The 25,425-nt window shown below is 42.0% G+C and overlaps 1 protein-coding gene across 5 annotated transcripts in view; it reads right to left on the bottom strand.

The window, feature by feature from the left end:
- slc36a4 (solute carrier family 36 member 4) overlaps positions 1–25,425 on the bottom strand; it is a 183,443-nt gene that overhangs the window by 147,396 nt on the left and 10,622 nt on the right. For 4 of the 5 annotated variants that reach the window (XM_084064902.1, XM_084064898.1, XM_084064900.1 and 1 more), the window contains exons 5-7: positions 17,344–17,439; positions 14,845–14,929; positions 2,272–2,553 (exon numbers count right to left, since the gene is read on the bottom strand). In XM_084064902.1, coding sequence (XP_083921028.1) covers positions 2,272–2,553; positions 14,845–14,929; positions 17,344–17,439 — 463 coding nt within the window. The remainder of the gene's footprint in view (positions 1–2,271; positions 2,554–14,844; positions 14,930–17,343; positions 17,440–25,425) is intronic. The other variant, XM_084064899.1, reaches the window with a different exon arrangement.

The raw sequence follows: 25,425 nt of genomic DNA on the forward strand, positions 1-25,425 counted from the left end.
TCTGAAGGGTGAGGGGAAACTAATGATTCTTCATTTGCCAATATCGTTGGTGCGATTCAATTGTGAAAGGATATTTCATTGAGTGAATGGCGTGTGGTTTAAAAAAAAAAGGTTAATAATATATTTCCCATGAAATATATGCAATAGTGTTGGGATTGCAACATAATCAACCTAAAATGTTAGGGATGCACTATATTGAAATGTTGGCCAATATCCAATTACCGATAATTTGCATGTGTTACAGTAACAGTGATTCTGGGTGCAGATGCAGAATTAAGCAGTGCATTCTTATTACCTGATTTATTAAATCCTTTTGAAAGCTTCTCCAGAAGAAAAACTGCTTTTTAAAGTGCAGCGCTTCATCATCACAAAAGGCTTTTTCAGCTTCACGTTAAAACCGCTGGCCCGGTCGCTCCAAAACTGTGCACACACACTCTCTGGATGCCAATTCAGAACCTCTGCCCCAAATTTTCACATGGGCCTGTTATAGCGCCACCAGGAGGCCGATTTGTGCAAAACCCATTTACTCCTACAGATTGTATCCAAACGTCATGCAAATCGGTACATAGTATCTCTATAGTCATGTGATCAACACGGATTTGTCTGATTTTCCATATTCTATCCTCATTGGCTAAGGTTGGCTTCCAACGTTTGCAGGATTGGTCCGCTTTCAACAAAATGCCTCACATCATGAACGCAGCTTGCGATTTCCGTGAAATTTCACACGCACATTCCCACTAGGCCGAGGAAGAAATGGCACCCTTTTCACATTGGCCTGTTATAGCGCCACCAGGAGGCCAAAATAACGTACCTGACCTGGCGGAGACCTGTGCTCCGAGGAGCACTTTTTCTAGTTTTCTTCTTTATGTTTTTTTCATAAAAGTTCCAGAGCCATGACATGTACAAATGCTCTTAACAAATCCTCACAGGTGAAGGCACAGGCTGAGGGACCACTTCTTCTAATTAAGTCTGCATGGAAGTATAAATCAGCTTGACATCACACATTAACCACATGAACCCTAGCGTCCCTATTCTGGGCATGTGATAATAGGCGAACGTTCAGCGAAAACGGGCTGACAGGAGAAATTAGCCGATCCACAAGCTCACAACGCACCGCTCACGCCTTGTGAGCCTGTGGATCGACTATTTTAGGCGTAGAGATTTGGTGTAGAGGGGAAAAGGAGGGGACCGAGTATAGATCCCTGGGGGACGCCGGTCAAGGAAGTGCTGTATTATTTTTTAACAGTACAGGGTTTAACCCATTAAGACCTGAGGGCGATTCTACAAATGTCTTCTAAATCCCAACAGCTTTCTAATAAACCTATGTTGCTATATCACTTGTTCTCAATCTTTTTCATGTCAAGGACCCCAAAAATGACATGTATTTGGCCACGGACTCCCATCTCAAAATATTTTGTTCCAGGGACCCCCAGAAGCAAAGATTTAGCTCAAATCTAAACATGACACAGATGCGTTTCTGGTCTTAATGGGTTAAGTGGTTAAGAAGCATGACAGCACTATGGGACAGAAGTGAATGTTTATCACTACATATTGAACAGCAGTGTGGCTGAGAGAAAAAAAACACCTCTTCTGCATTTGTGTCTCCACTGCCAGCATCAACTGTGCAATCGGAATGCACTTTATGCAACGTTTATATTGGGATTGTCTTCACAAAACTAACACAATGCAGTCATTTTTATCATGCTAACATCAGATTATTTTAGGAATATTTGTATTTACACCAGCTGGCAAGCAGCATGGATAGAGTCGGCACTTTGGATGATGTCAACCCCCCGCACAGGGGACCGTGATAGGTCTATATTTCATTTAGACTACCACCCTCATTTACAAACACAGTAAAAAACATGAATTAGCTGGACACCAGACTGACATTGCGGCAGCAATAAATCAGGATGGACCTCTGCAGTCTAGAAAAAGTTAAATACAACAACAATACAGAAACCATTAGAGAACTAGCAATCTCCTTCAGACACATTAACGATAATTAAGTTTTCAAAACATTTCAACCCAGGAATGCAATGATGTCATGCTTCTGCACGCTAGTTATTGATGTTACTGACTTTATTGGAGTTTATGTGAGTGTGTCTAATTCCAAGGCAATCTGATGGGTAATTTTAATGTGTTGTGCTGCCTGTGTGCTGCACAGTATTTTCAGCAGAAATGTTTTGACACATCACACAACACTTTTGTTGTTGTTGAATATACATAGATTCCAGTGGAGCGACGGTATAAGTATAAATCAAGCCTTACACTCAAGATGTACTGGAAGATGATGACCACGCTAACGGCCATGCACACGTTGGCCAGGAACGCCAGCACCGCCATGTTCTTCAGGTCCTTCATGAACACCAGTATGATGAGGAACGGCAGGAAGAAGAGCATGTAGAGACGCAGGTCCAAGTCCCACGGCTCTGTGACGGGAGACACGCTGGACGGTGGAATCGGCACCAAGGTGACATTGGTTGACACGTTGGCCAAGGACATGAGGGAGTCAGCATCCAGTGTCACGTTCCTTTGGTCTCCCTCCACCACCTGGGGGTGACACAATCACACAAAATGAAAAACCCACGTGCACGCCCGACATGATTAATGGTCCTCTTTTAATGAGTGAAACGTCACCGCTCCAAGTTCACCCCATTGACCTTCAACTAGGCACGTGGCCATATCCTCTTAGAACAGACATGGATTACCTGCTCCTCTCTCGGAGACGTCTCTTTAACCCTTTTGATACCGGAACGCATACTGTGTCATTTTAGATTTTTATTTTGCTATAACCATTATTTTATACTTTGGGCTATTCCAAAACAGCATTTTTTTAAACTTATGTTGCTATAATATCAGTGGTTCTCAAAAGATTGTCATGTCAAGGACCACCCAAAATGACCACCCCCCCCCCCCCCCCCCACTCAAAATATTTTGTTCCAGGGACCCCCCCCCCCCCAGAAGCAAAGATTTGAGTTAAAAATGTATACATTTATTCAAAGATTTGCACACATTTTCACGATTTATTTTCTCTGCAATTTTTTTTAAAGCCAAAGAAATCTGAAATGACACAGATGTGTTCCCGGATTGAATGGATTAACCCTCTAGATATGAGGAACAGGGTGGTGGGCCAGTGAAAAGTGGAGGGGTAGCACTGAGAGGCGTGTCAGGGAGAGTGAACAGTGGAGGGGTAGCACTGATAGGGGTGTCAGGGAGAGTGATTGTCCCCGTTGGGCACGCTAAGGGATGGGGTGACATAGAACATGGGGAGAAGATGTGACTCTAGAATTGAATTGAGGAGGGGGCTTAGGGGGGGGGGGCACAGGCAGTGAGCTAAAGCTATAGCAGTGAGGTTGAGAATAGGTCAAGTAGGATGTGTCCTTGTCCCAAGGTCAATTGAAATTACACTATGAGATGCGTTAGTCTAGTGCCATTGTTATTACTTTGGTTGGAGGTACGCATGTGGGAGTACTCTGAGCAAGGTCTTGTCTTTGACAGACATGCAGTATAAGCACAAACTAATCAGAATCTGCTGGAGTTGGTAAATCAACAATAAGCCACACAATACCTTAGACAGCGTAGAATCAGTAGACTGAATCATCCACATTAGGATGGGTAATATATGTTGCTAATAATTATTTATGTAATTGATAATACAACATTATTGATTCTAAAATGTGGGGAAAAAATCCCAAATGAAGAACTTTATTTTGCCTGACAGACCTCTTTAATGAGATTGGTTGGTTGTGGTATTTTGTTCTTGATCAATATATTTCTCCCAATTAACTTTAATAACCTTTGTTTTTGGGTAAGAGAGGGTAGAGAACTCATTCAGATGAATGCCTTGTTTACCAGAATGAGGTATGACAAAACAAAATGTAGTAAAGAAAAAATAAAATACATACTGGTTTAAATAACAACCAGAGACATGCAAAAGAAAATGGCTACATAATGCATACAAACAGTAGAGCCATAGCAGAAATACTAACTGAATGCCATTAAAAAAGGATGGCTGGGACGATAAACAATTTAGAAAAATCAATAAAGTTATCCGTACATATTTTGAGCTTTTGAGTTTTTATCTTTTTAACTGAAACAGTATGCAATAAACAATTAAATATTCAAATACATCTAGGTTCCCATCCTGTAGTTCTCCTTTTTGCCAGAGGGGAGAGACAAAATAATTGTCACAACTAAACACAAATTATCCTTAAAAACAATTAATGTAAATTTCAGTTACAAAATGACTGAATGTTAAATGTTCCAAAAACTACAGCCATCTAAAACTACAATTTGAACAAACATGGATATAACTCGTTGCTGACATGAGGCAAAACCAAACAGCTTGGTTTTTGCTGGAGGTTTCATAGCAAGAAAAGATACTTTGCAGAATGTATATTACAGAATGTAAGTTATTCAACGCACATTTTAATTAATCTTCACCTGCTATATTAAGCCTGATCAAATTCCAATCCAATCGAACAAAATGCTTCACTTCAAAGTAGTTTTAGCAGTTTCAATAACTGACATACTTGAATACACAGGACCCCAATAAAAAAAAGCAATAGTGCATTCTTGGGTTCAATTCTTTTAGCATTGCATTTGTATTAAACAATACCTTCTATGCTTTTTTTATGCAAACTGTTAATAAAGTATTCAATCAATCAATCAACACATGTAGCATTGCAGATAAAGAATACCAGATTTGAAAGTAACAGGTTTTGGGATGAATTAATGACAGTGGAACAGTGAAAGCAGTCCAACAACAACAGTGTAATGTTGTCTGCATCGCAAGAAGCGTCAAGCATATTTTACCTAATTTGGATTGTTTTTTTACTTAACCCATTTCTCCCTTGAAAGCCTATAATGTAAGTTGTCATACCTTTCAATCCGGGAAAGCATCTGTGTCATTTTAGATATCGCTGCCGTCGGGCAGAAACCGCCTATCACCATTTTTGTGTTTTTTCGTAAATTAATGCCCCACTTGATCATACTACACTACAGCATAGAGATGGGTCAGAATAATTGAATATTCGAATAGGTTAGGATTTACAAGGTGTTTTTAACTCTGAGTGCCAAGAACGAGTTATCACAAGTTTAAAAAAATATAACTATATAACTATATATATATATATAACTATATATATATAACTATATATATAACTATATATATATATATATATATATATATATATATATATATATATATATATATATATATATATATATATATATATATATATATATATATATATATATATAATTATTTTTAGGGGGGGGGGAATGTTCAGAACCCAAGATATTGTGATCCGAAGATTTGCTGCTCCATTCACTTCTTGTTTAACTTATTTCTGAAAAAGGCTGTATCTCGGCTCCTGAGCACTTTTTTTTTACTATGTATTTTTGGCCCAGACATGCTATTTTCAAAGGCAGACAATAGATAGATTATAGATAGATAGATAGATAGATAGATATATACTTTATTAATCCCGATGGAATGCTCAACGGCTCCAGTGCAATACATTCATACAGATGTCAATAAAAAGAACATTTAAAAAAACATTACACCAATGGGAATGAATGCAAAAAAAAAAAAAAACTATCAGTTATAAGCAGTTAAAAAAGAACACAGCTAAAACAACTAAATATAGATCAGCTGGTCAACCCCCTCCCCCTCCCTCCTCTCTCCCCTAGTGGATAAAAGAGTTCCTGAATCTGTCCGTGCTACACTGCAGTGATCGGAGCCTATTACTAAAATTGCTCTTCTGTGCATAAAGTGCTGTGTGCAGTGAGTGGCTGGCATCATCCAGAATGGACAATGCCTTGGCCAGGGTCCTCCTCTCTGCCATAGCCACCACTGACTCAAGCTCAGTCCCAGTCCCTATGACCTTGCCGGCCCGCCTAATCAGTTTGTCCAGTCTGACTGTATCTCTCTGTCTGGCATTACCTCCCCAACACACCACAGCGTAGAAGACGACGCTGGAAACCACTGACTGGTAGAACATCTGCAGGAGCTTCCTGCAGATGTTAAAATACAGCCTGCTCTGACCCTTCTTGTAGAGACTGTTCGTGTTTGCTGACCAGTCCAGTTTATGATCAAGCTGCACTCCCAGGAACTTATAGGACTCGACCACCTCAGCCTTCACCCCCCCCCCCCCCCCGATGGAAACTGGCTGTGGGGTGGGGCGGGTTCTCCTAAAGTCAATCACGATCTCCTTGGTCTTGGAGACGTTTAGCTGTAGCTTGTTCAGCTGGCTCCAGCCCACAAAGTCCTCTATCACTTTCCTGTACTCCCCCTCCTCTCCCCCCTTGATACACCCGACAATGGCTGTGTCGTCGGAGAACTTCTGCAGGTGGCACATCTCCGAGCAGTGTCTGAACTCTGCTGTGTACAGGGTAAAGAGATGGGGGGCCAGCACAGTCCCCTGTGGGACTCCTGTGCTGCAGATCATAGTGTCGGATGTACAGTCTCTCAACCTGACATATTGTGGTCTGTCGGTGAGGTAGTCCATGATCCAGGACACAAGTTGTGGGTCAACATGCATGCTGGTCAGTTTGTCACGTAGTAGGGGGGGCTGTATGGTGTTAAAGGCGTTTGAGAAATCGAAAAATAGTATCCTCACCGCACCACTTTCCCTGTCCAGGTATGTGGAGGCCCGATGGAGTAGGTAGAGAATGCCGTCCTCCACCCCCACCCTCTCCCGATATGAAAAATTGCATCCTGGGCATGTTGCACCTGGGGTCTGATAAAGTGGAGAATCAGCCTCTCCGGAGTCTTCATCAGGTGAGAGGTCAGCGCTACAGGTCTGAAGTCATTCAGTTCACCATGGCGCCCCTTCTTAGGCACCGGAACGATGCATGATGTTTTCCACAGTGTGGGAACCTTCCCCAGCCTCAGGCTCATGTTGAAGATGTGCTGAAGAGGGTCTCCAAGCTCAGTGGCGCAGGCCTTCAGTAGCATTGGACACACCTTGTCGGGGCCAGCCGCTTTCCTGGGACGGATTCTCGGCAGCTCTCCTCTGACCTGGTCTGCTGTGATGAGACGGGGTGAACAGTCCATGTTCAGTTTCGGGGGAGAGGGGGGGAGGAGGGGGTGTGGAATTGGGGACTTGATGGGGGGCGGGAGGGACAGGACGGGGGGACAACCCCGGAGTCAAACCGGTTAAAGAAGGTGTTAAATTAATTTGCCCTCTCTCTGCTCCCCTCCACTGCACCCCCATTCCCCTGTTTGAGGTCTGTGATGGTCTTCATGCCTTTCCACACTTCCCTCATGTTGTTCTCCCTCAGCTTCCTCTCCACCTTCCTCCTGTAGATGTCCTTGGCCTTCTTGATACAGTGCCTAAGCTCCTGCTGTGCGCACTTCATCTCCTCCTGGTCTTTGTTCTTAAAACCCCTCTTTTTCCTGTTCAGAACAGCCTTCACCTCACTGGTTACCCAGGGCTTGTTGTTGGCGAAGCAGCGCACTGTCCTGACCGGAACCACCACATCCAGGCAAAGGTTCATGTAGCCCGTCAGATAGTGTGTTAAGCCCTCAATGTCCTCACTACAGTATGTGGACCCTGCAGTACACTCCATTCAGTGGACTCAAAGCAGTCTCTGAGGGACTCCTCCGCTTCTGGGGTCCACTTCCTGAAGGACCGTGTTTTGACGGGCTGCCTTTGAACTAGTGGAATGTACTGAGGCTGTAGATAGACCATGTTGTGGTCGGACTTACCCAGTTGGGCGAGGGGGGTGGCCGTGTATGCCTCTTTGACATTAGCATACAGCAGATCAATAGTCAGTTTTTTCCTGGTTGGACAATCCACAAAATGATGGAAGGCACTGAGTGTTGAGTCCAGGGTCACGTGATTAAAGTCTCCCGATATGACGATAAAGGAATCTGGGTGCTGTGTCTGTAGCCTAGTAACGGTTGAGTGTAGCGTCTCACACGCTGACCCTGCGTCAGCCCTCGGGTGGATGTAAACACAGACGGCAATAACGTGTGATATTTCCCTAGGAATATAGTAGGGTCTTACGGTGCGTTTTAACAGCGGGCAACTCTGGGCGATGCCGGGCGATATCGCCCAAAAAGATAAAGAAAATCCATCTTTCATCGCCCCCCCGCCCACTTCGCCCGATCGCCGGCTCTCATAGACTTTCATTATATTTTGGGCAATGTTTCCCGAGAGTTGCCCGCTGTTAAAACGCAGGGTTAGGCTAACAGCTAACAGCTCTATATCGCTGGAGCAGATGATCTCCTTCACAGTCACATGGCCCGGGTTACACCATCTGTTATTAACGTACAGTATAAGACCCCCACCTCTTCTGACACACTTTGGTGTCTCTGTCCGCCCTCACGAGACTGAATCCCTGTAGCTCCGCAGCGGTGTCTGGTTTGCGGCTAGTTAGCCATGTTTCCGTCAGTATGATCAGGCTGCTTTCACGGTATATCCTCTGCGTCTTGACCAGCCCTCGTAATTCGTCCATTTTCATACTAGTCAGCACATTCACATTTCCCATTAACACCGAGGGAATGGATGGCTTATACTGCCGCCGCTTGTTGTTTGTTAGCCCGGTATTCACCTTGGCACCGGCTCTACACCCCCGGTAATTTCCTCCTCAATTCCCCGGGGATTGGGTGGCGGGTGCCGGCGTGTCCCGTTTTCCTGAACGCGAGCAGATCACCTCTCGAATAAACGAGGTTACTGCCGCTACGATATACAATGTTCTTATCCATAGGATATATAAAGAGCCAAGGAAACAAAAAGTACCCTTATAGGAAAAGAAAAGGCTCACAAAAGACACTCAAACAAGAAAACACTCAGAGCAGATGAAACGGCAGCCTGCTCACAGGCGCTCACTAGGCAGTCACACTAGGCAGGATGGAGAGGAGGATGTCAACGAGGTCGCGATGACCCAATCTGGGAACCCATCGCCAAATGAAAAGGAAAAACAGCACCTTCTGCTGTTTTTTACTATCTCGCTTGGCTCTGGGAGGAAGTCGACGTAGCACACGTACGCAAGGAAACCGGGGTTTTGGTCTGCCTTCAGCCTTTCACTTCCGGTGGTGCGACTATGTTTTCATTCCCACTAACAATATTTCTACACGGAACACTAACACCACTTCTCCCAGAGAACATGGATCGTTTTGGTTATAAGCCCACTTGTTTCTATGATGAAAGAGCAAGTTAAAATGTGAATATCTTTCCGTGGTTTTGTCTGCTCCGAGGACACTATTGTTAAATTAGTTTCGGTTTGTTTCTAGTGGGGAAGGATCAGTACACACGTAAATCCCGCCCTCTACATTTGATTGGGTAAAGCGCGGCCTGCTTCCTGATCTGAAGGCACGCCTACTTGTAGGCCAGTGCGTATGCGATATGACGAACCCCCCCGACAGATTCAAGCGGAGAGCAGAATCTGTTCTTGAGAGATTAGCGATGACCTGAATCACAGTTAATGATAATTAGCAATACATGTAAACGTGTTCCCAGCCTTATCCATTCGTCGTTTTTTCGTCGGCAAGGAGTGCAGAAATATTTGAACACAGGTGTAGGTGAACGAGGTGGCATTTTCTTGATCTTAAGTCTTTGGTTTACATTGACTGCTCCATTAAACAGGTTAGTGAGTCACCAAACTGTCTTCCACGGTGCTTTTCAGATTCCTAATCTGAAAGCAGCAACTGGGGGCAGCTGCTGACTCTCTCTCTCTCTTGCCCCGCATCAGGGAAGAAAATTTTCAGGAGTGAGCATATTAACTGATGTGCATTGGCCCCTTATTGGAAGATAAGCCAACTCCTCCACTAAAGAGGAGGAGAAAAAACACCTTTCTTTTGCCAGAGAAATAACAATTACAAAACGTTTCATAATGAATATTAATCACTGTTCCAGAAGGGAAAAGACTCAAAATGATCATCTACCAAATGATCCAATAACATAGCTCATTAATAAGATTTGACTTCTGGGACTCAGAGTCCGTGCATGGGTCGACTGTTTGGGCGACTTACTGCATCTTAGACCTCTTTATTGATTGACAGCTGCGCACATTAGCACACTGCTCGGCTATTTCTGAAAAGACCCCATGCCTTCATTTGCATGTAAAAGTGATTCAATGACCGCCCCAACCCCAGACTCCACATTTGCCGAGCAAATATAATCTGCTGTCCTTGCACGTAGTAAAGTGAATACCAGCTGTGTTTACACATGTTAAGCTTGTTTTCTTGTTTAAATGACAGGAGATAAATAATGCAAAAAATCTCATGGCATGGGGGTGGTGATTGGAATTGTCACATGGTGGAAGTAAGTACAGAGCTTTCTGCTGTGTGCCAGCTCCCTGAGCAGCCATGTCGCTATACGTCAGGGGGATCAAAACATCCCTGTGATCCGTTAAGGCACCTCCAGACAAGTTCTATTAACCCGTTAAGACCGGGAACGCATCCGTGTCATTTTTAGATTTCTTTGGCTATTCAAAAATAGCAGATATACAGTACAAGCTCATAGTGCAGCGCGGAGTGCCGCGCTATGAGCTTGTAGATCTGCTATTAGATCTGCTATTAGAACATTTGTGCAAATCTTTGAATATATATATATATATATATGTTTTAAAGGCAACATTTTTGAGAACCACTGATATTATAGCAACATCAAGTTTTTTCAAAAAGCTGTTAGGATTTAGAAGTCATTTGTAGAATCTCCAGAAGCAAAGGTTTGAGTTGAAATGTTCGCTTTGAAAAAAATATATTCAAAGATTTGCACACATTTTCAAGATTTTTCAAAGAAATAGCAGATCTACAAGCTCATAGCGCGGCACTCGGTGCCACGCTATGAGCTTGTATATCTGCTATTCTTAGAACATTTGTGCAAATCTTTGAATATATATATATACAGTATATGTTTTAAAGGCAACATTTGTTATTCCGATCTGAGCTTCTGGGGGTTCCTGGAACAACATATTTTGAGATGGGGGTCCGCGGCCAAACACATATCATTTTGGGGGTCCTTGACATGAAAAAAGTTGGAGAACCACTGATATTATAATATCAAGTTTTTTTAAAAAGCTGTTAGGATTTAGAAGTCATTTGTAGAATCTCCAGAAGCAAAGATTTGAGTTGAAATGTTCGCTTTGAAAAATATATATTCAAAGATTTGCACACATTTTCAAGATAAAAAAAAAAAAAAAGCAGATCTACAAGCTCATAGCGCGGCACTCGGTGTCGCGCTATGAGCTTGTAGATCTGCTATTTTTTTTGTAATAGCCAAAGAAAATCTTAACATGACATGGATGCATTCCCGGTCTTAATGGGTTAAATAATGCACACTGATATATATATAATCCCATAAGGAGGATTACGCCACCATGTCTCTCGTAAGAGCGCCCACGGACATGATGGGCATAAGCAGCTACAACATGTCATATTGCACGGCTGTACCAGCAAGACATGGTATTTGTCTACCTCCAATAAGACACCATCAAGGTCACACCTGTGCTATTATCATGGGTAAGAGACACTGGCAGAGGGCACTGCACTGACCAAGACTCTGACTCCCTCTGACGGTGTGAGTAGGGAAATACATGTAATCCATTGAACTCAAAGCGCTGGTGTCCACCAGTGGTGGAAGAAGTACTCACATTTTGTACTTAAGTAAAAGTAGCAATACCAGAATGTAGAAATACTTTGTTGCAAGTGAAAGTACCGGTATTCGAAATTTACGTGAGTAAAAGTACAAAAGTATTGCCGTCAAAATATACTTAAGTACTAAAAGTAAAAGCACTCATTATGCACAACGTCCCATTTCACAGGTTATCATTATGTATAAAATCCTTTGAAAATAGCAGATCTACAAGCTCAAAATTGTACTTAAGTACAGTACTTGAGTACATGCACTTAGTTACCGTACTTTCAACCACTGGTGTCAACAGCACAGATACACAAAGCTGCATGGGTAATCAAACCACCGTGTACACTATGGCAGAAAATGTAATCTGGCACAAACAGGGCCTATAAATTGCGTCATGATCATTCTAAGGAATCCAGGGGGAACAGGTGTGGATTGTACGACCTACGGTTCAAGTTATTGGCCAAAACGTGAAGTGGGCTGTTGTACCGCCACCGGAGGAGATTTGAGAAAACAAAAAACTTTAGAAGCCAATCATAGCCAATTGGAATGGAATATGAGAAATGTGACAGATACGTCTTGATCACATGACTACAGAGATAATATATACCGATTTGCATGAGGTTTGGACAAAATCTGTAGGAGTAGTAACAAAAATGTATTTTGCAAAAATCTGTCTCATGGTGGCGCTATAACTGGCCAATAATGAGGTCCTTTCCAACATGGAATCCATAACATTGCGGGAAAAGAACTAGCCGGCTAAAGTTTTTTGGCTAAAGTTCTCCTCAGAATAGGGATGCTGCTAGGGTTCAAGTAGTTAATGTAACCCCCCCCCCCCTGTAGTAACTCTGAGGACCCCCTAGGGGTCCCGGACCCCTCGTGGAAGACCCCTGGTAAAAAGCATGTGAGACAAGGCATTTGGGGACAAAATAAATATGTATTTGGGACACGCAGAAATCATCCCCAGGATGAAGAGGATTTATTGTATTTTTCACTTAGAAAATGTCGCCTGTCAGTGCCTGAAAAAAGTCCCTGGCTAATGGTGCGTGTCTTGTCTATGTAAAACCAGGAAATGCCAAGTCGTGAAAGGTCGGCCCTGGAGCAACCATGGGGCCCCCGAGCAAGCATGAAATGAAAAATAATAGTAATAGTAATTAAAATCAAACATTTAAATGTAATTTATTTAAATAAAATAATCTATAATTGAAATTTTCGCACAAAATGTTCGTGTGTGTGTGTGTGTGTGTGTGTGTGTGTGTGTGTGTGTGTGTGTGTGTTGGGGGAGGGTCAAATTCTGTTTAGGGCCTCAAGCTGGCCTTGAAGCTCAGTATCATTGTTTGTTTTAAAACCTGACATTGATAAGAACATTTGCTCAGCTTTTGACAAATAAACGCTTCAGTGCGTGCCATGACTGCAAATAATTAGAATGTAAACCAACAAAGCCTAAATCTACACACCCCTGGCTAGGCTTTTGCTCATGTATGGCCATGGTACCTGTTATGAATTATGATTATGATAATGGGACTGACCTTTATCTGATTGATCCATGTGTTGAATGATCACTCTCATCTGCGTAAGCACATACTGATACACTTGTCGCCATGACAATCAACTACCTTATCAGGTAGACTGAAGTCTGTGGTCAATGATACGTGATGCATGTTCAATGCATATTCTATGACACCAGGCTTAGTTAGAAGGAGACTCTTAAAGCAGTGGTTCTCAACCAGTGGTTCGGGGACCACCAGTGGTCCTTGAGGGGGTTCCAGAGGGTCCCCAGCAAAAGGTGTTAATGCATTTTCACCCCTTTATCCATATGGTATATGCTGGCTATTCAAAAATAGCAGATATACAAGCTCGCACAATCTTGAAAGTGTTTCAATAATTTTCTTCTCTTCTGGTGGTCTCTGACACAAAACATTTTCAGATGGGGGTCCGTGGCCAAATGTATATCAATTTAGGGGTCCTTGGCATGAAAAAGGTTGAAAACTACTGTCTTAAATGGTTGGTAGCATTTTCAAACCAGAAGTCAGACTTCCTTGGGACTGTCTGCTACGTGAATACCATTGCAGATGCATGAATATGAATTGCTGCTGTGAACTGAACATGGCACTCTCCTTTACATGTCTATCTACAGTACACTCCAATATAAGAGAATAAAGAACTAATACAATGCTGAAAAGGGTGGGATGAGGGACTGCGAGCCTTCCTTTTCATGTCTTAAAGACCGAGAGCCCAACAAAAGTGTCAGCATTACTTCAATCTACAAATCTTTTGATTAGCTTCTCTGTGAAAAGTCATGCCTATTAAGTGCAGTCACATTTGCGATTGATTTAACATTTCAGTCACTGTCTTTATCTATCCATGTCCAAGGAGCGGCTCACTATCTGATAGAGATAGCGAGAGAGAGAGAGAGAGAGAGAGAGAGAGAGAGAGAGAGAGAGAGAGAGAGAGAGAGAGAGAGAGAGAGAGAGAGAGAGAGAGAGAGAGAGAGAGAGAGAGAGAGAGAGAGAGAGAGAGAGAGAGAGAGAGAGAGAGAGAGAGAGAGAGAGAATTTACAAGATGTAGGAGGGGAAAAAAAGGTTCCTTACTCTGAGGGGAATGTGTAACAGTGAGGGTGCCTCTGTGTTGTGTTACTAGTGAAGTTGCCAATATAAAGCACTTCAACATCTTCAAGAGATAGTGGTGCAACATTGCAGCCAAGCTTGTTTTGTGTGACAGATGACTTAAAATGAAATGGATTTTATTGTTCACTTTCCTCTGTCAGTTTTCTATAAACCTCACTTACAGCCAATTAGGACTCCAGTTTTGTGAATCTGCCTGTCACTGACAACACTTCACAGTGGACTCAGGGCTGAGTGAAGTGAGAAGACGCCATCTATCAGACTCTGGGTGAAACATTGTTCTTTTGCTTTTAAATGATGAAAGGACCACAAGACAGTGGCTCTAGAAATGTTTCTGAGCATCAAGGAATGCCAATGCTCCTTATGTTACAGTACCACTAGAGGAAGGTGCCATAGCAGAGACAAATAAGTATTTTGTTTTGCCTGCTAAGAGTTAGCTGATTCTGATTGGATTAACCACAATGTAAAAAAAGACAACACATCGCGATGTATTGCGAGCTTGCAGATTGGCTACATAAAAAAAAAAAAAGGTGAAAGTTGTTAACAATAGGGCACGTGTCCTGGGTGCGTGAGCACATACCAATAAGCCATTTGTGGTAAAGTGATTGTTCAGAGACACAATGTACCTGTTTGATGTTCTCTGCCAGGAATACAAAGTATGCACTGCAGAAGCCCAGCTGTGTCAACACTAGGAAGAAGTTGACAAGGTGCCTGCAGGGGACAGAGACAACATGTTACTCTATGTTCGCTCTATAAATAAACCATATTGCCATGTATTATTATTATGTCCAATTTAAATACTGTATGTACTCCGATTATGGTCAGAAAGACAAAGGCCTCAATAACAGGCCAGCAAGGGTCCATATGGCTCCAGATACTGCGCCCCCCAATGGGAATTGTTAAGACTTTATCACCACCTTCTGATTGATGACCAGTTTCTTTATCAAGTCACTTAGGTAACAGGCTTATTAGTGTTAAGTTACTTTCATTTCTTAATCTCTCAAGTACATCACATTATACAGTAACCCGCAAACAGCATTATATAGTAACCCACAAACAACATGTAGTACATGTGCATTTACATGTACACTATACTACATATCTTTAAGAAAGCACTTCATATATCGGAGGGGAAAAAAGGCTGTGTTAAATGCAGTAAGCATTAAGCCTTTGGATGTTCTGTGTTCAAATCGTAACAGTACTTAGTTCAATGTACCACTATGCAGCAGAGGTGACTTATTGTATTGTATTGAGATTTCCCAATACCGTATCATTGAGTATCTGTGATGTCATGAGTCGGACTGTGCCATGAACCCTTAACCCATTCAAACCGGGAAAGCATCTGTGTCATTTTAGATTCTATGGCTTTTAAAAAAATAGCAGATCAACAAGCTCATAGCGCGGCATCGAGTGCCACGCTACGAGCTTGTAGATCTGCTATCTTTGGAAAATCGTGAAAATGTGTGCGTGAAAATGTGTGAATATGCATTTTTTTCAAGCAAACATTTTAACTCAAATCTTTGCTTCTGGGGGGTCTATAAATGTCTTCTAAATCAAAACAGTTTTTTGGAGAAGAAAAAAAAAGTTGCTATATCAGTGGTTCTTTATTATCTGCTATTATTGAGTAGCCAAAGAAATCTTAAAATGACACATATGCGTTCCCGGTCTTAGGGGCTTAAAAGGTATGACCAGTTTCTGCACAGACATGATGCAGTGAGACATGGAAGCAGCGGGACAGACACTGTGACATGCAGTACAGGAACGCAGCAGAGTCATACACCTGTGGCGTGACAGCGAGTGGATGAGCCAAAGCTGCAGCTTGGTCCTGGTTTGGTTCTGTTTCTTGTGTCTCTTTTTGTTCTTGTCTTTGTGCTGTTGTTTATTGTGTTGTCTTGTATGTGAGAGGAAGCACCAAGACAATTTCCTATCAAACTTGTTTTGAAATGGCAAATAAATACTTGAACTTGAACTTGATTATCTAGGAATACTTGCTGGACACACATAGACAATGTTAAGGACCCTTTACCCCCTAACCACATCAGTTTAGGTTAGTTTAGTGCAGTGATTGGCCTCGAGGCAATTGCAAGTGGGCCCCAAAATAATTGGTAAAACAAGATTTCAATGACAATAAGATTGTGTTTTCATTGTGATACCGATAAATAGGAACTTAAAGTATACTAAGTTAATAATAATAATGTATTATATATTTATAGAGCCCTTTACATTGACAACTAATTTGTTTGCAACAAACAACACATCTTAAAAGGAGTTCACCCAAAAAAATACTTATTTTCTATCAATTACACACCCCATGAAGCCTTGATTTCATGGATTTATTTTTGTTTTTGTGGCATTCCTAAGACAATAATTTGATGACCGTGTGTATTTCCGTGTGTGGGTAGGAGACACACATAATCTACTTTGTGTCTCCTACATTAGCCGGTAGGAGACGGGAATCAAATTACTAGTTTAGAAATGCGACGAAAACAAAAAAGAATCCATGGATTCAAGGCTTCATAGGGTGTGCAATTGATAGAAAATTAGTCATTTTTTGGGTGAACTCCTCCTTTAAAAAAAAGGTCTAAGGATAAAAAAAGGAGAGAAAAAAAACACCTGTGGCGTGCCAGTGAGTAGATTTTCTAGGAATACTCGCTGGGCACACACGGTCAATGTTAAGGACCCTTTCCCTCCTAGCCATATCAGTTTAGGTTAGTTTAGTCTTCATCAATCTGCACGCACGAACCAGAGCAAACAAAGACCGGAGCTGTTTGAGAGTGGAAGGAGAGGATGCCAAAAGCAGAATGACATCCTGGCAGCAGAACAGTGAAGCAGCAAAGCCATGCCAAGCTGATAAAGTACTCAAATGCTTTATCTGTGTCTGGAAATGCCAAGCTGCTATATCAGTGTACCACCGTAATGCTAGAGTAGGGCTGATACGACGTAGCATAAGTTTCATGTCAATTCATAAATGCCACAATCAAACGAGAGCCATAAATAAAACAGAATTAAACCTGGGTTATGGAATGGCATGTAACACTGGATTTCAGATATGTGATCAAAGTGACATGTATACAGTGCACAGAGTATCCTAATAAGTAATTAGTCATGTATTGTATTTGCCATACCTGCCAAAGTTGGCGGTTTTTCTGAGGAACTGATAGGAGCTGTGCTCCATGCCGAAGGCAACGGTGTCACTGTAGCTCATGGCAGGCCGCTTCAACCTAGGAAAAGATCAGAGAGGACGCAGGAAATGGTACAATTAAGAATTACACCAGCAAATCATCAACTATGGAAATTATGAAAGAGAGAGATATGAAAAGGTTGATATTTGGTAAATGGACTGCATTTAAATGGCACCTCTCTCCAAAGCGATTTACAATGTATTTCACTTTCACCCATTCACACCTACTGTTCACACACCGATGGCCGGAGGAGCAGTTAGAGTTCAGAGTCTTGCTCTAGGACGGTGGTTTTCAACCCTGTTCATATCAAGGTCCAATATGTATTCACCATTTGAGCCACGGACCACCATTTGATGAGATTTAGCCTCATCTAATCTCTCAAGAACAGATTCTGCTCTCCGCTTGAATCTGCCGGGGGGGTTCGTCATAACGTGTACGCACTGGCCTACAAGTGGGCGTGCCTTCAGATCAGGAAGCAGGCCACTTCCCACTGAAAACAAACCGAAACTCATTTAACAATAGCGTCCTCGGAGCAGACAAAACCACGGAAAGATATTCACATTTTAACTTGCTCTTTCATCATAGAAACAAGTGGGCTTATAACCAAACCAAACGATCCATGTTCTCTGGGAGAAGTGGTGTTACTGTTCCGTGTAGAAATATTGTTAAAAATACTGTCAAAAATAAAAATTCTTCTACATTCTCTAATTGTGTAGACTTCTTGTAAATTAAGTAATGCAGGTGTTTAACAATAATTTTACTCTTGAAAGTGTAAAATGAAACCAAAATGGACCCGTAAGGGTCCATTTGGTTTCATTTTACACTCTCAAGAGTTAAAGATCTATAATGGTCCACTTGGTTACCAACTCTCCATCATTTAGCTGGGGACCACCTGGAACCCCGTCAAGGACCACTGGTGGTCCCCGGACCACTGGTTGAGAACCACTGCGTCTAGGACACTTCAACACGTAGCCAGGAGGAGCTGAGGATCGAACTGGGAACCAACAATACAATGCAAACAAGCAATGTTTCGTTATGTTGTGAGATAGAACCCATTTTATCAATATGTTAGATAAATGTCTTAACTCCTTTAGGTGAAAAGACTCCCCGGATGGACTCCTGCTGACTGCTTTTCATCGAGCTACTATTCACCACAGTTTGCAATATCATTTAGATCAGTCTGCTGTCTTTGTTTGCACCAAAACAGCCCACAGTAAACACAGTCATTATTAGGCCTACATATAGACCTGAATCCGTCCATGTTATTAACCTCCTCTGCATCTCATAAACATTCTAGACCTTGATCAGATTCTACAGTATGACTCAGCGATCACACAATCAGCTGATAACAGGTATTATTGAAAGGTAATTGCTGGGCATTGTGTCATGTACGCAAACCCGACAACCACTGGAGTCACAGTACTCGACGGAGCTATCCTGACTCTGGTAGATTTTTCAAAGTAGCGCAAATGCTTGATTGTATGACAAAAATGTAAAAGCACAACACATTCATTCTCTTCTGGTTCTCTAGTAGGCTACAATGCAGCATTTTGAGATTTACTTTAAAATAAATGAAAAGTGCACAACAAATAAAAGTGTATTATTATTACAACATGGGGTCTCTCAAATGGTTTCATGGCAACACATCAAAAAGATTTTGAAATAGAAATATCATGTATGTGAATTAGACATTTTGGCCTACGGGTGGCACTAGAAGAAAGATCATGGGGTCACACAAATCAGTAGGGTTCATTCTCCAGGATGACAGTGGACATCAAATTCCACGGCAATCCAATCAGTAGGTTTTGAGATATGTCGTCTGGGACCAGAATGTTGGACAGATAAACTGACAAACCCATCCTTAAGAACCTCGTCGCTAGCGTGACAAAAAAACAGCATTGCATACAGCATGCCATCTAAGAACATTGGGATGAATTTATCATATGTTAATGGCAGGGCATGTATGCAAAACAAACTAAATGAAAAAAAGCAAAGGATGCAGCTGCCTCAATGAGAGTCAAGCCATGAAATATTCATCGCATAGTGTTTAGGTGAGATTAGAAATCATTGGGATGTGAAAATGTAAACGAAAGGACTAAACTGATTGTTCCTCCTGCCCAATTCGCTCAGACATTCTCACAAATACATGCAGCACACATGCACATTCAGCAACTCAACGAATATAAGCATGTGCGCGCACACACACGCGTTTTCTCACAGTTGCTTGTGTGGCCCATCTGAACAGGCAGGGTATTAAATCACAATTAGGATGCAAATGTGATACAGACAAACGTGGTGTGTTATCTGCTCTTGGCACTAGCACGCTAAACAGGCTCAGGATGGATTTGGACACAATAAACAAATAGTAAAGAGGGGGGAAACGGGAAAGAATGAAAATGCATTCAGCCTCGCTCTCTCAATAGCGCTTTCAGTCTTTCTCTGACTATATATTTGAAGACTGGTAGGGGAATTTGTGTGGGTTTGATTACACGCTGCCGGGAGAATGTGCACAAAAGACGTGCATGAAGAGATGAGTGGTTTCGGAGGAAGTGATGCCGAGGCACTTGTCAGATGAGTTATGGATTGGGCCGACTTCCTGCTGTGTTTGTTTACACTGCAGTGACGTGCAGTACATACAGTGTAGAGCACCGAAGTCTGACGTTTTTACACATCCTAGGTTTGTCTACCTGGTTCGCGGTTTTCCACCCCCATTCTGAATCCCCATAGACATATTTAATATCGCGTCAAATAAGAACTGTGTTCCAAAAATAAACAAATTACCCTGGCGGTTTTACCGGTACTCTTATGGATATGAAGCATCAACTGACGGTGAGAAAACGCTAATATTACTTCCGCCGAATTAGTTACATTTTCGCCAGAAACAGACTGTATCAAATATAACTGACTGACTCTCATAAACGATACAGAACCTCCTCCCTGACAATATCGCCGAGACAGTTTGTTTATTTTTCGACCACAATTATATTAGACGATTATATGAGACGATTCTATGATGACCCAATGTTATTCTCCATAGAGAAATTACTTTACGAACCAGGGGATGAACGAGTGACGTCAGGACTTCTGTACTCTATAGTACGTGGCCCTTAACCCATTCAATCCGCATCTGTGTCATTTTAGATTTCTTTGGCTAAAAATCTTGAACATTTTTGCAAATCTTTGAATATATATATTTTTTAAAGCGAACATTTGTAACTCAAATATTTGCTTCTGGGGGGGGGGGGGGGGGGGGCCCATCTCAAAAAACATTTTGAGATGGGGTTCCGGGGCCAAATACATATCTATTACATTTATTTAATAGATATGTATACATTTATTTTCTAAATCCTAACAGTGTGTTGCTATATCAGTGGTGCTCCAACTTTTCCATGTCAAGGACCCCCTAAATAAAATGCATTTGGCCACGGACCCCCATCTCAAAATATGTTCCAGGGACCCCCAGAAGCACAGATCGGAGTAAAAACAATTTGCTTTAAAACAACAACACACAGATGCGTTCCTGGTCTGGATGAATTAACAACAGTGTTTTTCTTTTACATCTCAAGTCACAGGAATCCATCATTATTCAGCCGCGCTATGAGCTTGTAGATCTGCTATTTTTGAAAAATCTTTAAAAATTGAGCAAATCTTTGAAACATTTTTTAACTCAAATCTTTGCTTCTGAGGGTCCCTGGAACAAAATATTTTGAGATGAGGGCCGGCGGCCACATACACATCATTCTGGGGGTGAAAAGTTTGAGCACCACCGATATAAACTGCTCAAAAAAAGTTTGGAAACTTAACTTCGGTCAATTATATCTCCCCTTTAATAATACCAATTGGTATTGTGTTTTATATAATTTTTATCATTGATTAGTCACCTTTACAACGAGGTACAGCTTGTAAGGATCGTGCATTTGTGGAATGAGCAACACAGCTAAACGTGTGGGTAGCGCCTCCAAAAAATGTGCCAAAATCACCCAATATGCTTCTGTTGGTAATCACTCTTGTTTTGAGCAACCTGTCAGCACACACCTGCTGAGAGGTGTGTGCCAGTAGTCACAGGTGTGTGACTGCCTCACAGGTGAGTGACTGGCACCTGAACATGGGTTCTGCAACTTTGTTGAGTTTGTACTCCAAGCAGCAACACTGCCCCCATGGAAAGATGCCACGTTTGTCCCTTCAGGATAAGGCCCGTGCAATAGGGCAAGTGAAGCTGGTGTTCCGTTATGCAGAGTGACAGCATTATTTGGTGTTAGCCCTGGTACCATTTCCAAACTTAGGACCAAGTTCTGTGAGACAGGTGAAGTCAACAAGGAAGACAACATCCCAAGACCCCTTGCTTCACTGAGGAACCATAGATTTACAGGCAAGATTTGCACAACGGTACCAAAGACAGATGTCAAAGTTGCAGGGTCCATGCTCAGGTGCCAGTCACACACCTGTGACGGGCACACACCTGCCTGCAAATGGTACCAGGGCTGACAACAGGGCTGACATCAAATAATGCGTAATCTGCGTAACGGAACACCAGCTTCACTTGCCCTATTGCACGGGCCTTATCCTGAAGGGATAAACGTGGCAGTCCATGGGGGCAGTGTTACTGCTTGGAGCATACATAAACTCAACAAAGTTGCAGAACCCATGTTCAGGTGCCAGTCACTCACCTGTGACTACTGGCACACACCTGTGACTACTGGCACACACCTCTCAGCAGGTGTGTGCTGGCAGGTTGCTCAAAACATGAGCGATTACCAACAGAAGCATATTGGGTGATTTTGGCATTTTTTTTGGAGGCGCTACCCACACGTTTAGCTGTGTTGCTCATTCCAAGAATGCACGATCCTTACAAGCTGTACCTCGTTGTAAAGGTGACTAATCAACGATAAAAATGATATAAAACACAATACCAATTGGTATTATTAAAGGGGAGATATAATTGACTGAAGTTAAGTTTCCGAACTTTTTTTGAGCAGTTTTAGAAACATAGAGTTTTTTCAAGAAACTGTTAGGATTTAGAAGACATTTGCAGAATCGGCCACAGGTCTTAATGGGTTAATCAGTGGGAAATTAAAACTATTATCAACTTTTATATTATTATCAACTCTCCAAGGAACCATCACCTTATCGTGGTGGAAAGGTTTGTGTGACCCAATGAACCCGGGAGCTATGTTGTCTGGAGCCTAGTGCTCCTGGTCGGGTCTCCCATGGCAAAGTGGTCACGGGGGAGGGGCCGGACAAAGAATGGTTCATAAGGATGATACTCGAAGCAGAAAATGTGTGACCCGGCCCGGGGGAAGCCCGGGGCCCTCCTCTGGAGCCAGGCCTGGACGTAGGGCTAGGGCTAACCACAGGGAGATTGAACAGGAATCGCTGAGGCTGCGGCTGTGAGCTGTGGTCAGAAGGTCTTAGGTGCCTCAAGGGGTGGTAAACCCCAGTCTGCTCTGGCGTGATTGTTCCTTCACTCCCAATCTCTCAAGACACATTCCCACAATCACATGTGTCACACATGTACATCGTCAGCGACTCACGAATATGTGCATGAAGTAGGGATGCAACAATAGATCATTTTCTTAGCGATTATTCTATCGATAATCTTTTCAATTAATCGAATAATCAATGTCAGTCAAAGTGAAAACAAATCTAAATATTATTTAAAAAATATATATGATCGACTAAATCGATTAGTTTTGCAGGAAGCCACATAGGATGGAAGACAGTCAATGATGTTAAATAAACCATGATTGTGGTTACACGATAAGCTGGCATTTCACATCACACACACCATAATAATGCACATGTAACGATTGAATCAAATAGTTTAACTGTTGTAGCCCTACCATGAACCTGCACACACTTAAGTTGTTTTTTCACTGTATCTTGTGGGCCATCTGAACAGACCGGGTATTAAGCCAGCATTAGGATGCAAATGTGATACAGACGGACGTGGTGTGTTATCTGCTCTTGGCACTAGCATGGTAAACAGGCTGAGGATGGATTTGTACACAACACAATAATAAAGAGGGGAGGACAGGAAAGAGTAGAAATACATTCTCCCTCGCTCTCTCACAACTTCTCCCCCTGTTGCTGTCCTGATAGGGCAATTACACGTTGCCAGGAGAATGAGATGGGTGGTTTCGTAGGGAGTGCTGCTGAAGCACTTGTAAGTTAACTGTGGGCCAACCTAGCTGTGTTCCGTTTGTTTACACTGCTGCAACATACTGTAGGTGTCCCTTAAAAGACGACTTCACCCATTTTCAACCTATCTTCATATTTGGTCCTCATGATAAAATGGTGCCATATTATGATGAGCAATAGTGAGTACCAATTATATGAAGGTAGGTTGAAAATGGGTGAAATCGTCTTTTAACTGTCTTTTTCCATACCAAGTCACAGAAATCCATCCATTTGACATACCAAAGGACATTAGTGCACAGGAATTAACCGTTAAATTCGTACTCTACACAGCAAAAAGACATGTGCATGCAGAGTTCTTGCTAGCTAAGTGCTTGAGTATAATAATTATGTTATAAGTGAGAAGGACAACGATTAATGCAGTTAAGTTATTTTTGGCGTACCTGGATAATACAGTAGGGAACACAATATGCTGCAGCAGCAAGTTCTGTACATGCTTGTTCATCCGTCATTCTATTAGCGAGGGATATTTCCAGATGCGAGCATTACTGCAGGCTATATTGCTTAATCATTCAAAATACGTACAAAGTTTTATGCTTTACCACAATTGCCAAGATGCATTAAAATGCGGACTGACTTCTGTGACCTCTAATGTTCCCTTAGTTATGAGCGTCTGAGGCCTATTTTATTTTTATTTTTTTAATTGTATATTTCAGAGTCATCGGAATCAATCAGCATTTTAAACAGATGTGGTCGCGGCTTTACATGATAGATATAATAAAACGTTGCTGTTCGGAAGAAACCAGCTGACTCCATTTTGACGCTTTTGCATTTTTTTCCATAAATCAGGGCCATTGAACACCCTTTACGTCTGTGTGTTGGTAAAAAAAAATATTGAACCAATGAAAAGCATTAAAAAGCGCTTCTGACAAAACCAGCTAACTTCATTGGATCCTCAAACTTTCTGCAAAACTGACTCCAGGCTACACCCCCTTTTGACCTCCAACCTCATTGTGAGCTTGGAGGTCCATTCAGCTGTTCTTATCAATGATGAACAAAACCTCCTAACTCATAACTTTTTTCCCACATTTTGGAGTTAGCTGGTTTCTGCCAGACAGCAGAGATATAGTAAATAATAATAATAATAATAATAGTCATAATCATAATCAGAAATGTCAGGGGAGAAACAAAAAGAAAAGAAAAAACAACAAAAAAGAATTATAATAGTAATGTCCTAATTGTCATATTCACAGCAATATATAAAAAGAGAGATGAAACACATTGCTCAATCACAGGGCAAATAATAATTATAGTTCATATATTAATCAGTAGACCTATCATGGTCTATGAGTTTCTTGCTTGGCAACCATAGAGACCTGTATATGCCCCAAATTTAAGCTGCGTGCTTGCTCCCATAGTAACCAAGCGGATGTTATAACACAAGAAGGTTATTCAAGGATTGAAAGGGGGAAAACATAAAGAGAACTAAAGGAAATGCTTAGCCCTCGCCACCAGCACATAGGATGGATAATAAACATAGATAGTAAATCAGGAACCCTTTCATTCTATTGAAAGGGGGGGGAATATTTATATATTTTATAAGTAGTTCAAGAAGGGGTTCCAGGAAACATAAAATAGATCTCTTTGACCTCTTAGGGCGAACTTGATTATTTTCCAGCTTAAGGAAGTACCTTATATCTTTGATCCATCTTAGGTGTGATGGCGGGGTGGCTTTTTTCCATTCTAAGAGTATTATGCGTCTTGCAAGCAGGGTTGTGAACACCATGACATCTAGCGTTATTTTGTTTAGGTGATTATTAGTAGGTACAAGTCCAAAGAGTGTGTCAGTGGGCACGGTTCTATATGTGTTTCAAACATTTCCAAGAAGGC

Source organism: Gymnoscopelus microlampas, assembly GCF_963454915.1.
Source record: "Gymnoscopelus microlampas genome assembly, chromosome: 8".
Lineage (NCBI taxonomy): Eukaryota > Metazoa > Chordata > Actinopteri > Myctophiformes > Myctophidae > Gymnoscopelus > Gymnoscopelus microlampas.